The sequence below is a fragment of the Oncorhynchus mykiss genome, chromosome 30 (assembly GCF_057628025.1).
Source record: "Oncorhynchus mykiss isolate SJ-2025 chromosome 30, ASM5762802v1, whole genome shotgun sequence".
NCBI classification, from domain to species: Eukaryota; Metazoa; Chordata; class Actinopteri; order Salmoniformes; family Salmonidae; genus Oncorhynchus; species Oncorhynchus mykiss.
The window spans coordinates 34,272,493-34,286,959 of NC_143051.1; the positions used below are offsets into that span (position 1 = coordinate 34,272,493).

At 41.5% G+C, this 14,467-nt stretch overlaps 1 protein-coding gene across 1 annotated transcript in view; it reads right to left on the reverse strand.

Annotated features, from left to right (window-relative positions):
- Nucleotides 1–3,233: 3,233 nt before the first annotated feature.
- LOC110489263 (chloride channel protein 1) overlaps nt 3,234–14,467 on the reverse strand; it is a 44,219-nt gene continuing 32,985 nt past the window's right edge. The window contains exons 19-23 of the mRNA XM_036971629.2: nt 11,554–11,636; nt 7,680–7,727; nt 7,298–7,402; nt 7,050–7,136; nt 3,234–6,829 (exon numbers count right to left, since the gene is read on the reverse strand). Coding sequence (XP_036827524.1) covers nt 6,350–6,829; nt 7,050–7,136; nt 7,298–7,402; nt 7,680–7,727; nt 11,554–11,636 — 803 coding nt within the window. The 3' untranslated portion in view covers nt 3,234–6,349. The remainder of the gene's footprint in view (nt 6,830–7,049; nt 7,137–7,297; nt 7,403–7,679; nt 7,728–11,553; nt 11,637–14,467) is intronic.

Consider the following 14,467-nt stretch of genomic DNA (forward strand, 5'->3'; position numbering starts at 1 on the left):
CTCTACCATAAGCTGCCTCCAATTATGTTTTAAAGAATTTGGCAAAACGTCCAACCGGCTTTACGACCGCCGACCACGTGTATGGCATTGTGTGGGCAAGCGGTTTGCTGATGTCAACGTTGTGAACAGAGTGCCCCATGGTGGCGGTGGGGTTATGGTATGGGCAGGCATAAACTACGGACAACGAACACAATTGCATTGTATCGATGGAAATTGGAATATACAGAGATACCGTGACGAGATCCTGAGGCCCAATGTCGTGCCATTCATCCACCGCCATCACCTCATGTTTTAGCATGATAATGCACGGCCCCATGTCGCAAGGATCTGTACACATTTCCTGGAAGTTGAAAATGTCCCAGTTCTTCCATGGCCTGTATACTCACCAGACGTGTCACCAATTTACCATGTTTGGGATGCTCTGGATCAACGTGTTCCAGTTCCCGCCAATATCCAGAAACTTCGCACAGCCATTGAAGCAGAGTGCGACAACATTTCATAGGCCACAAACAATAGACTGATCAACTCTACTCTGCATGATGCAAATAGTGGTCACACCTGATACAGACTGGTTTTCTGATCCACAACCTAACTTTTTTTCTAAGGTGTCTGACCATCTGTATTCCCAGTCATGTAAAATCCATAGATCAGGGCCTAATGAATTTATTTAAAATGACTGATTTCTATATATGAACTGTAACTCAGTAAAATCTGTGAAAATGTTGTGTTCATATTTTTTTCATTACATATAATAACTTAGAATATTTGCATACAGGTTATGCTTTCCTTGATCATACATTTTAAGAGTTTGTCCTGAAAATCAATTGTTTCAACAATACTTTATATACAGTACCAGTCAAACGTTTGGACACACCTACTCATTCCAGGGTTTTTCTTTATTTTTACTATTTTCTACATTGTAGAATAATAGTGACAACATCAATACTATGAAATAACACATATGGAATAATGTAGTAATTATTAAAGTGTTAAACAGATCAAAATATATTTTATATTTGAGATTCTTCAAAGTAGCCACCCTTTGCCTTGATGACAGCTTTGCGCACACTCCGCATTCTCTCAACCAGCTTCATGAGGTAGTCACTTGGAATGCATTTCAATTAACAGGTGTGCCTTGTTAAAAGTTAATCTGTGGCATTTCTTTCCTTCTTAATGTGTTTGAGCCAATCAGTTGTGTTGTCACATGGTATGAGTATTATACAGAATATAGCCATATTTGGTAAAAGACCAAGTCCATATTATGGCAAGAACAGCTCAAACAAGCAAAGAGAAACGACAGTCCACGTCAGTCAATCCAGAAAATGCTAAGAACTTTGGTCGTGAAGGCCTGATTCACACAGTCTCATCTGAACAGTTGATATTGAGATGTGTCTGTTATGCAAAAACCATCAAGCGTTATGATAAAACTGGCTCTCATGAGGACAGCCACAGGAAAGGAAGACCCAGAGTTACCTCTGCTGCAGAGGATAAGTTAATTAAAGTTCCCAGACACAGATATTGCAGCCCAAATAAATGCTTCACAGAGTTCAAGTAACAGACACATCTCAACATCAACTGTTCAGATGAGACTGTGTGAATCAGGCCTTCATGGTTGAATTGCTGCAAAGAAACCACTCCTAAAGGACACCAATAATAAGAAGAGACTTGCTTGGGCCATGAAACTTGAGCAATGGACATTAGACCAGTGGAAGTCTGTTCTTTGGTCTGATGAGTTTCAATTTGAGATTTTTGGTTCCAACCGCCGTGTCTTTGTGAGATACATAGTAGGTGAATGGATGATCTCTATATGTGTGGTTCCCACTGTGAAGCATGGAGGAGGTGTGATGGTGTGTGGGGGTGCTTTGCTGGTGACACTGTCAGTGATTTATTTAGAATTCAAGGCACACTTAACCAGCATGACTACCACAGTATACTGCAGCCATACGCCATCCCATCTGGTTTTCGCTTATTGGTACTATAATTTGTTTTTTAACAGGACAATGACCCAAAACACACCTCCAGGCCGTGTAAGGGCTATTTGACCAAGAAGGAGAGTGATGGAGTGCTGCATCAGATAACCTGGCTTCCACAATCAACCGACCTCAATCAAATTGAGATGGTTTGGGATGAGTTGGACCACAGAGTGAAGGAAAAGCATCCAACAAGTGCTCAGCATATGTGGGAACTCCTTCAAGACTGTTTGAAAAGCATTCCAGGTGAAGCTAGTTGAGAGAATGCCAAGAGTGTGCAAAGCTGTCATCAAGGCAAAGGATGGCTACTTTGAAGAATCAAAAATCAAAAATATATTTTGATTTGTTTAACACTTTTTGGGTTACTACATGATTCCATTTGTGTTATTTCATAGTTTTGATGTCTTCACAAGTTTTTTACTATGTAGAAAATAGAAAAATAACTAAACGTACACACTGTATTTTTGGATAGACTACACCAAATATATACGAGAAGAGGCATCGTAATTTCATTTAATTTCACGCAATTCAATTAAATTTCCTTTAATTCTAATTCGAATTGCAATTCTGTACCCTGTTATCTACTTCAATTCAAATGAAATTCAATTAAAATAATTTCATTGGAATTTATTAGGCATTCTCAATTAAATTCTGAATTGAGCCTAAACTGCTATATGCTTGCCGGCTGGATTAGGATTCAGAGAGTAGACTGGGTCACTCACACCCATTTATGAATAAAGAACAACTAAAATATTCCATTCATTCGGACACAGCTGAAAAGTATTAAAAATACAAAACATTTACTCATATATTTTTTTGGAAGCCGTTAGTTCCTCCGACAATGCTATGAAATCTGGAGTGTTCTAGTCCTGTCAACAATAGAGCTTGTCTGGTTCTGTTACTGCCGTCTTACTGTAGGCTTCACTACCCTCTGTCTGTCTCTTCATAACCGACTAACCCTTCTGTCGGAGGAGATTGTTTTACTGCCTGTAACGGTGATGACAATAGAAGTGAGAGAACCACTCATTTGTTCACCAATTCGTCAATATGACAAAGATGCCTCTACTGCTTTAAACGAACAGGCATGCTGCTAAGTACAAAAGTGAATTCCAAAAGCCCATGTTCATTTAATATAGTGTAAGTAGCACAACATTTACAAGTAATAGTTTCATAAAAGTTGCATTCGTTTTCAGTTAATCATTTTATATGATTTATTATGCTGTTCCAAATCCATATGCCTTGAATAATCACAATGATAAAGAATTTGGCAGATAAGTTATTAACATTTATTAACTACATTACACATTGTTAATACATTCAGAGACAAATCGGCTCTACGAAAAGATAAATAAATAAATACACGACTAAAGACAGACAAAGAAACGTAAACATGTGTGCTCACACATTCTAGTGTACGGTAAATACAGTTGAAGTCGGACGTTTACATACGCCTTAGCCAAATGCATTTAAACTCCATTTTCCCACAATAGCTGACATTTAACCCGAGTAAAAAATCCCTGTCTTAGGTCAGTTAGGATCACCACTTTATTTTAAGAATGAGAAATGTCAGAATAATAGTAGAGAGAATGATTTATTTAAGCTTTTATTTCTTTCATCACATTCCCAGTGGGTCAGAAGTTTACATACACTCAATTAGTATTTGGTAGCATTGCCTTTAAATGGTTTAACTTGGGTCAAACGTTTCAGGTTGCCTTCCACAAGCTTCCCACAATAAGTTGGGTGAATTTTGGCCCATTCCTCCTGACAGAGCTGGTGTAACTGAATCAGGTTTGTAGGCCTCCTTGCTTGCACACGCTTTTTCAGTCCTGCCCACAATGGGATTGAGGTCAGGGTTTTGTGATGGCCACTCCAATACCTTGACTTTGTTGTCCTTAAGCCATTTTGCCACAACTTTGGAAGTATGCTTGGGGTCATTGTCCATTTGGAAGACCCATTTGCGACCAAGCTTTAACTTCCTGACTGATGTCTTGACATGTTGCTTCAATATATCCACATAATTTTCTTTCCTTATGATACCATCTATTTTGTGAAGTGCACCAGTCCCTCCTGCATCAAAGCACCCCCAGAAGATGATGCTGCCACCCCCGTGATTCATGGTTGGGATGGTGTTCTTCGGCTTGCAAGCCTCCCCCGTTTTCCTCCAAACATAACGATGGTCATTATGGCCAAATAGTTCTATTTTTGTTTCATCAGACCACAGGACTTTTCTCCAAAAAGTACGTTCTTTGTCCTCATGTGCAGTTGCAACCCATAGTCTGGCTTTTTCATGGCGGTTTTGGAGCAGTGACTTCTTCCTTGCTGAGTGGCCTTTCAGGTTATGTCGATATAGGACACGTTTTACTGTGGATATAGATACTTTTGTACCTGTTTCCTCCAGCATCTTCACAAGGTCCATTGCTGTTGTTCTGGGATTGATTTCCCCTTTTCGCACCAAAGTACATTCATCTCTAGGAGACAAAGAGGCACTGTGCTTCCTTCCTGAGCGGTATGACGGCTGCGTGGTCCCATGGTGTTTATACTTGTGTACTATTGTTTGTACAGATAAACATGGTACTTTCAGGCGTTTGGAAATTGCTCCCAATGATGAACCAGACTTGTGGAGGTCTATAATTATTTTTCTGGCTAATTTCTTTTGATTGTCCCATGATGTCAAGCAAAGAGGCACTGAGTTTGAAGGTAGGCCTTGAAATACATCCACAGGTACACCTCCAATTGACTCAAAAGATATCAATTAGCCTATCAGAAGCGTCTAAAGCCATGACATCATTTTCTGGAAATTTCAAAGATGTTTAAAGGCACAGTCAACTTAGTGTATGTAAACTTCTGACCCACTGGAATTGTGACACAGTGAATTATAAGTGAAATAATCTGTCTGTAAACAATTGTTGCAAAAATTACTAGATGTCCAAACCGACTTGCCAAAACTATAGTTTGTTAACAAGAAATTTGTGGAGTGTTTGAAAAATGAGTTTTAATGACTCCAACCTAAGTGTACGTAAACTTTCGACTTCAACTCTACATTCATACATTAAAAAACATATCGACATCATACAATCAAAATCCTTTTCAATTAACAGACAGGAAGATTCCTCTGTCCAACATCTGCAGGTTTAAAGACATAGGGAGCAACCTGAGCAACTGTTTGAAGAAGAGGGAGAGCGGGAGAAAGAAAAAGGTGGTTGTGGTAGAATGACAGAACTTCTTTCATCATTCAACTACTTTTCAGATAAAGCATTGCGTCATACCGTAGATTTTTTCTTCTGTGCTCAGTACATAGACTTGGAATCACTGGCCACTCTAATAACGGAACACTAGTTACTTTAATAATGTTTACATCCTGCTTTACTTATCTCATATGTGTATACTGTATTCTATTCTACTGTATTTTAGTCAATGCCACTCCAACATTGCTCAATCTACTATTTATATATTTCTTAATTCCATTCTTTTACTTTTAGATTTGTTGTGTGTATGGTTGTGAATTGTTAGATACTACTGCACTGTTGGAGCTACGAACACACATTTCGCTACACCCGCAATACCAACTGCTAAATATGTCTATGCGGCCAATAAAATATGATTTGATTTGTGTCAGAAGAACATTAGGGTTTTGTTTATTAGGGCATGCAAAGGGTAATGTTTTACAATGTTTCGCAGTGTAAAACGAAAATGAGCCTTTCTTATTGGCCAAGGTCGAGGTAGTCCCCCCTGTTTCAGTCCGTTTATCTCCATCTGGTGCCTAATGAACACAACCCAGCTTTTTTTGGGAGGCAGGAAAAGTCACCAACGTAAAAGTCACCAAGTGTCATAATAATGTCATCAGTATATGTTTGTTTTGCGTTATCATCAAGTGAGCGATTCATCTCAATTACAGAGGAGGATGGCGGTTGTTCAGCTGGAGTCATGGCATCATTAAGTAAAAAACCTCTAGCATCATTACATCTGAGTTGGCTGTCGTCAGTCTGATTTAACACTGTCATCTATCAACCCAGCATGGTGATCATAAAACTCCCTCCCAAGGTGAGGATGGGTTTAGTAAAGGTCGTTTTGGGGCCTTGTTGATTTTTTAGCTCTTGGAGCACCACTGGTAGCCATCGTCTCCTGTTTAAAAACCAATGACACCAACTCTAATCTTAAAAAGTCAAGTACTACTATCGAGCCCAGATGATTTCTCCTCGTGCATTCATAGACATCATTCATCGAGTGAAGAAAGAGGGTGCGAGAAGGAACAGCGAGAGAGCGAAAGAGGGAAAGGGCAATAGGGAGAGAGAGAAGATGGAGGGATAGAGAAAGACTAGAAGAGAAATTCACACCATAAAAAAAAAAACGTTATAAAAAAACATCACTCGTCTATAAGGCTAGATGGGCTGCTCATCTTCACTCTCCTCCTCCACTTGCTGCTTTGCGACAGGCCGGAGGGCGGTGAGGGGAGAGGAGAAGGCGGCGAGGGGGATGGAGAGGGCAACGGTGAGGGGCATGGAGAGGGGCGAGGTGAGGGGGATGGAGAGGGGCAAGGAGTGGGGTAGTGAGGGGCTACTGTTGCTACTGCTGCTCCCCGTTCCGCTGAGGCTACTACTACTGCTGCTGTTCACCTCTGCCACCTCCCGCCTCGTGCCCTCGATCCACACCTCCATCTCCTCCTGTGTCGGGGGAGGTGGCGGGGCAGTGGCATGGGGGAAGATGGGAGCCTGGGAGAGAGGGGAGGAGGGGGTGGTCGGGGAGGAGGGAGCGGAGGTTGCCTGGGGTTTGGATGACTTTCGACTGGTGTTGCTGAAGCTGGCCAGAGGGGGACGTAGCCGGACCCCGCTACGGGTGGAGCCCTCGATGGCCTTTTGCAGCTGGGAGAGAATGGGGTGGTGGGAACAGGGAAAGGGAGGGGACACATTAGAAGAACACAACATTGAATTACGTGAAAATAGCATGATGAGTAGACTCATAAGGCAATTTGACTCAACTCTTACTAAACTGTCAGGTTCCGTCACATGCAAAAGATAATGAAATACTGTGAAACAGAAATAGGGAAAGAGATAAAAGAAAGAGAAAAGGACGTTTTCTTACCTCTTTAAGTGCAACAACACCCACCAGTTTTCCGATACTGGTGACATAGGCATGACTCAGGCCCAGTAATGAGAAGAGAGTGTGGGTCTGGGACAGGCAGAAAAGGTCAGACGTCAAATTAGGCCGCAACATTTTGGTATGGCTTCTGTTCTGAGCAAATCCACTATCGTTCGTATTTCCATGTGTCTAGACATGATGTCAGATACTATATCTCCAAATTGGTATGAATTGGCAGCACTTGAACCAACCTTGTGTAATGATGTCCTCTCCACTAGCTGGAAAGGGGAGGGATCTATTCGGATCTGATCAATTTCCATTGGCTTGTCCATCTCAGCCTCCTCCCATTCTTTGATCTGCTCCAGCCAATCAGACACAATGTCAAGAAACGCAACACTGTAATTGGCTAAAAACAATCTAAAACGCAACCTTCAATGTCAACTGCCTCCATAAGAGATGTATGGATGTTGACACTTTTTAACATGTGTTTCAACATGTTAACCCAGACCCTTTTGACAAGGACAAAAGTGTTGGAAAATGTACAAGGCAGCCTACTCTAATCATTTGGCATGGCATCAGGGGAAGTAAAGTTCTTGGGACCGCACTTAAGTGGACCTGAATGAGATCAGTTACCTCTTCTGGTGTCATCGTATCGGACAGGAGAGGGTTGGCGCAATGCTCCTGATGAGAGAGAGAGAAATAGAGGTAAGATAAGATCAAATAAAATAAGATAAGACACTTCCCGAGTAAAGTCATGCACACATTTTTAGTTGCCCCCACTATCTTTGAAAAGTTTCAAGATGAGGTGACGAGAGTCTCTACACTTCTGCTTCCCATAACATAGCTGATGGCGGCTGTTCTTGAAACCAATATTTGTCTCCTCAAAATATATAGAATGATTTGGTTGAATGCAGTGTCAAGAATAACATGTTTTGTGTGGGCTGCATGTTCATCGATGTACTCTTGTTGATTTCTGAAGCCAGGCGTTTGTGTGAAATATAACAATAACTTTTCATTATGAAATAGTCATGAGTTTGGGGTGCACAATTCAAACCAAAGGCTGGCCTAACTGTAGAAAACTGCACAACTACGACAGGTGACAAAATATTAGAATCCTCATTGAATAGGGAGATACAGTAGGTTGACCAAAAGGTGCAAATTCAAACCCTGTACTTACAAGTACATCCTTGAGTATCATTAACATGCATTGTTTTTCATATTTGCAGTATAAAATGGTAATATGAAAAGCCAACCAGCCATACCAGGGAAATAATAACCATAAGTCATATGTTGATTAACATATAGAACTAAGAGGGAATATGTTTGACTATGCACACACTCGGAACAATCTCCATTTGCAATTCATGTGAATTCATGTCGCACGCAATTAGATAAGGGAGTGTGTGTACGTAGAGAGCAGAGCTCAGTAATGAGATTCATCCCACGCAAATGTAATGGCTAAATATTTATATTTCCCATCTTGAAATATGGTTTTACAATCAAACCGCCAAGGATAGAAGATACAGTTGAAGTTGGAAGTTTACATACACTTAGGTTGGAGTCATTAAAACTCATTTTTCAACCACTCCACAAATGTCTTGTTAACAAACTATAGTTTTGGCAAGTCATTTAGGACATCTACTTTGTCCATGACACAAGTCATTTTTCCAACAATTGATTACAGACAGATTATTTCACTTATAATTCCCTGTATCACAATTCCAGTGGGTCAGAAGTTTACATAAACTAAGCTGACATTGCCTTTAAAAAGCTTGGAAAACTCTGTCATGATGATGTCATGGCTTTAGAAGCTTCTGATAGGCTAATTGACATAATTTGAGTCAATTGGAGGTGTACCTGTGGATGTATTTCAAGGCCTACCTTCAAACGCAGTGCCTCTTTGCTTGACATTATGGGACAAAATAAATCAGCCAAGACTTCAGAAAAAAAATTGTAGACCTCCACAAGTCTGGTTCATCCTTGGGAGCAATTTCCAAACGCATGAAGGTACCACGTTTATCTGTACAATCAATTGTACGCAAGTATAAACACTATGGGACCATGCAGCTGTCATACTGCTCAGGAAGGATAAACTTTCTGTCTCCTAAAGATGAACGTACTTTGGTGTGAAAAGTGCAAATCAATCCCAGAACAACAGCAAATGACCTTGTGAAGATGCTGGAGGAAACAGGTACAAAAGTATATATATCCACAGTAAAACGAGTCCTATATCGACATAACCTGAAAGGCCACTCAGCAAGGAAGAAGCCACTGCTCCAAAATCGGCATGAAAAAGCCACACTACGGTTTGCAACTGCACACGGGGACACAGATTGTACTTTGTGTCCCCTTTCTGTGGTCTGATGAAACAAAAATAGAACCGTTTGGCCATAATGACCATCGTTATGTTTGGAGGAAAAAGGGGGAGGCTTGCAAGCCAAAGAACACCATCCCAACCGTGAAGCACAGGGGTGGCAGCATCATGTAGTGGGGGTGCTTTGCTGCAGGAGGGACTGGTGCACTTCACAAAATAGATGGCATCATGAGGAAAGAAAATGATGTGGATATATTGAAGCAACATCTCAAGACATCAGTAAGGAAGTTAGAGCTTGGTCGCAAATGGGTCTTCCAAATGGACAATGACCCCAAGCACACTTCCAAATTTGTGCCAAAATGGCTTAAGGACAACAAAGTCAAGGTATTGGAGTGGCCATCACAAAGCACTGACCTCAATCCCATAGAACATATGTGGGTAGAACTGAAAAAGCGTGTGCGAGTAAGGAGGCCGACAAACCTAACTCAGTTACACCAGCTCTGTTATGAGGAATGGGACAAAATTCACCAAAACTTATTGTGGGAAGCTTGTGGAAGGCAACCTGAAATGTTTATCCAAGTTAAACAATTTAAAGGCAATGCTACCAAATACTAATTGAGTGTATGTAAACTTCTGACCCACTGGGAATGTGATGAAAGAAATTAAAGCTGAAATAAATAATTCTCTGTACTATTATTCTGACATTTCACATTCTTAAAATAAAGTGGTGATCCTAACTGACCTAACACAGGGACTTTTTACTGGGATTAAATGTCAGCAATTGTGAAAAACTACTGAGTTTAAATATATTTGGCAAAGTTGTATGTAAACGTCCAACTTCAACTGTATCTACATCTCAACAGCTCATTACCCCAGTAATTTATTTGCTGCTCAATTCTCTTTATTTGCTGCACCAGAAATACTTTAGTGATCGTTAGGAAGATCTTGGTGTGTGCACGGCAGTGCTGAGCGATTAGTGCTTTGAGGTTGGTTGGGTTTTTTGTCCGTGCTACAGGCGACAATACCGGTCCACTAATACATGACGAGTAAAGGCCAAGAGCGCTACTTTGGTTAAGTTTTTTTTTAAATACATTTTTTGTATTTATTATTACTATTAGAACTGTTTTAATTCAGATTTTTCACAGTGCGGTTCAGCACCTTCAACACCCTTACTTCCTGTGTCAATGGTTGCACCTCCTTTTGCCCTCAGAACAGCCTCAATTCGTTGGGGGTATGGACTCTACAAGGTGTCACAAGCAGTCCACAGGGATGCTGGCCCATATTAACACCAATGCTTCCCACAGTTGTGTCAAGTTGGCTGGATTTCCTTTGGGTGGTGGACCATTCTTGATACACACGGGAAACTGTGAAAACCCCAGCAGCGTTGCAGTTCTTGACACACTCAAACTGGTGCGTCTGACTGCTACTACCATACCCAGTTCAAAGGCACTTCAATCCTTTGTCTTGCCCATTCACACATACACAATCCATGTCTCAATTGTCTTAATGCATAAAAATACTCCTTTAAACCTGTCTCAGTATGGTCAGTCTATGTCATGGAAAGAGAATGTCTTGTACACAGTGTATATTACATTTGTATTATTTGATTACTTTATTTCATTCCAAGCCACCATCTCATCTCTGTAGAGCTGCTGCCTATATCGTCTGACAAAATCACAATTTTAGTAGCCTAGTTCTTCAAAGTAAATAAGGCATATTTTTATGACTGCTGAATACAAACTATGAATCACTTAGATTATGTATTTTCAGGTCGAGATACCTCACAAAGTACCTGCTCTCTATCCCTCTCGATAACGAGTTCTTCTGTCTCTTCTCTCCCTCTTTGTGTCTGCACCACACAGACTGGACAAGTAGGTGCACAACGGATTATGATCATTGTAGTCAATTACCATGTTTAATGTGCCAGACTAAGTAGAATATTTGCCTGTTGGAAACTACAACTCCCTACTACATCGCACAGTTCCGGGCTTGATCTGATTTATCTCCAGAGAAAATGTGCATTGAGCTCACAGAAGTAAAAAAACATGGAATTCAAATAATTGAACCGACGTTGGTCAATTAGTTGTTTAAAAAAACGAACAAGAAAACTGACATGTTGGTTAATCGCCCAGCACTAACGTAGAGTCACAGGCACAGACACAGACATTCTGTACACACACAGTTTTAGACTACCTGTGACTGTCCCTCTGCCTGTCTGTCTCGAGAGGTGAAGATATTCCGTAGAGTTCTCCTAACAGACTGAAGATGGCTCTTTTCTGAAAAGGACAGATGATAGAAGTTGTGATGGACGAAGGTCAAAGTCCTCTACAAAGGTGTCTTGATGTTAAGATTGATAACAAAATAATTCAAAGCTGTATAATAATATGAATATACAATAAGCTGTATAATAATATGAATATACAATAAGCTGTATAATAATATTAATATACAATAAGCTGTATAATACAATGAATTGCAATAAGCTGTATAATACTATGAATAAACAATAAGCTGTATAATACTATGAATATACAATAAGCTGTATAATAATATGAATATACAATAAGCTGTATAATAATATGAATATACAATAAGCTGTATAATACTATGAATATACAATAAGCTGTATAATACTATGAATATACAATAAGCTGTATAATAATATGAATATACAATAAGCTGTATAATACTATGAATATGCTATAAGCAGTATAATACAATGAATTGCAATAAGCTGTATAATACTATGAATAAACAATAAGCTGTATAATACTATGAATATACAATAAGCTGTATAATAATATGAATATACAATAAGCTGTATAATAATATGAATATACAATAAGCTGTATAATAATATGAATATGCAATAAGCTGTATAATACTATGAATATGCAATACGCTGTATAATACTATGAATATACAATAAGCTGTATAATAATATGAATATACAATAAGCTGTATAATAATATTAATATACAATAAGCTGTATAATAATATGAATATGCAATAAGCTGTATAATAATATTAATATGCAATAAGCTGTATAATAATATTAATATACAATAAGCTGTATAATAATATTAATATACAATAAGCTGTATAATAATATTAATATACAATAAGCTGTATAATACTATGAATATACAATAAGCTGTATAATAATATTAATATACAATAAGCTGTATAATTGTCACACCCTGGTCAAAGTATTTTGTGTTTATCTTTATTTATTTGGTCAGGCCAGGGTGTGGCATGGGTTTTTGTATGTGGTGTGTATGTATGGGGATTGTAGCTAGTGGGGTGTTCTAGCTAAGTCTATGGCTGTCTGAAGTGGTTCTCAATCAGAGGCAGGTGTTTATCGTTGTCTCTGATTGGGTACCATATTTAGGCAGCCATATTATTTGAGTTTGTCGTGGGTGATTGTCCTTAGTGTCCTGATGTCATTGTTCTGTGTTAGGATACACAAGTATAGGCTGTTACGGTTTTCGTTAAGTTTATTGTTTTGGTAGTGTTTGTGTTTAGTGTGTTACTTCATTAAACATGGATTGCAATAGACACGCCGCATTTTGGTCCGACTCTCCTTCTCATCAAGAAAACCGTTACAGAATCACCCACCACCAACGGACCAAGCAGCGTGTCAACAGGCAGGAACAGCCCAAAGTGGAGTACAGTATGGACTATACTTCTTGGGAGGAGATAGACAGGTGGGCGGTCGACCCAGGGAGAGTGCCGGAGCCCGCCTGGGATTCGATGGAGCAGTGCGCGGAAGGATATAGGAGAATGGAGTTTGCGAAGCAAGCAAGGCGGCGCGGACGGAGGCCCCATAGTCAGCCCCAAAAATTTATTGGGGGGGGGGCTCAGGGAGAGTGTGGCAGAGTCAGGAGCCAGACCTGAGCCAACTCTCCCTGTTTATCGTGAGGAGCCAAGGAGGAGACCAGAACCAGAGTCGGTGTTGGAGGTGAGCGAAACAGAGACTGTGAAGGAGTTAATGGGGAAATTGGAGGAGAGAGAAATGAGGGAGTTGCTGTGTTGGTGTTTTAAACATGGAATTCGCCCGACGGAGCGTGTCGGGGATTTGATGGCACCTGGGTCAGCGCTCCATACTCGTCCTGAGGTGCGTGTTAGTCGGCTGGTGAAGATGGTGCCAGTCTCACGTACCAGGCCTCCTGTGCACCTCCCTAGCCTTGCACGTCCTGTGCCAGCACCGCTCTCAAGATCTCCAGTACGCCTTCACGGTCTAACCCATCCTGTGCCACCTCCACACCCCAGCCCTCCGGTAGCAGCTCCCCGCACCAGGCTTCCTGTGCGTGTCCTCGGCCCAGTACCACCAGTGCCAGCACCACGCATCAGGCCTACAGTGCGCCTCGCCTGTCCAGCGCTGTCGGAGCCCTCCTCCTCTCCAGCGCTGTCGGAGTCTCCCGCCTGTTTAGCGCTGTTAGCCTTCCTTCTCTACAGCGCTGCCGGAGTCTCCCGCCTGTTCAGAACTGCCAGTTAGCATAGAGCTGCCAGTTAGCATAGAGCTGCCAGTTAGCAAGGAGCTGCCAGTCTGCAAGGAGCTGCCAGTCTGCAAGGAGCTGCCAGTCTGCATAGAGCTGCCAGTCTGCAAGGAGCTGCCAGTCTGCAAGGAGCCGCCAGAGCTGCCTGTCTGCAGGAAGCTGCCAGTCTGCAAGGAGCCGCCAGAGCTGCCAGTCTGCAAGGAGCCGCCAGAGCTGTCAGTCTGCAAGGAGCCGCCAGAGCTGCCAGTTAGCATGGAGCAGCCAGGGCCGCCAGTTAGTGTGGAGCAGCCAGGGCCGCCAGTCAGCATGGAGCAGCCAGGGCCGCCAGTCAGCATGGAGCAGCCAGTCAGCATGGAGCAGCCAGTCAGCATGGAGCAGCCAGTCAGCATGGAGCAGCCAGAGCTGCCAGTCAGCATGGAGCAGCCAGTCAGCATGGAGCAGCCAGAGCTGCCAGTCAGCATGGAGCAGCCAGTCAGCATGGAGCAGCCAGAGCTGCCAGTCGACCAGACTCTCCCAGATCTGCCAGTCGACCAGACTCTTCCAGATCTGCCAGTCGACCAGACTCTTCCAGATCTGCCAGTCGACCAGACTCTTCCAGATCTGCCAGT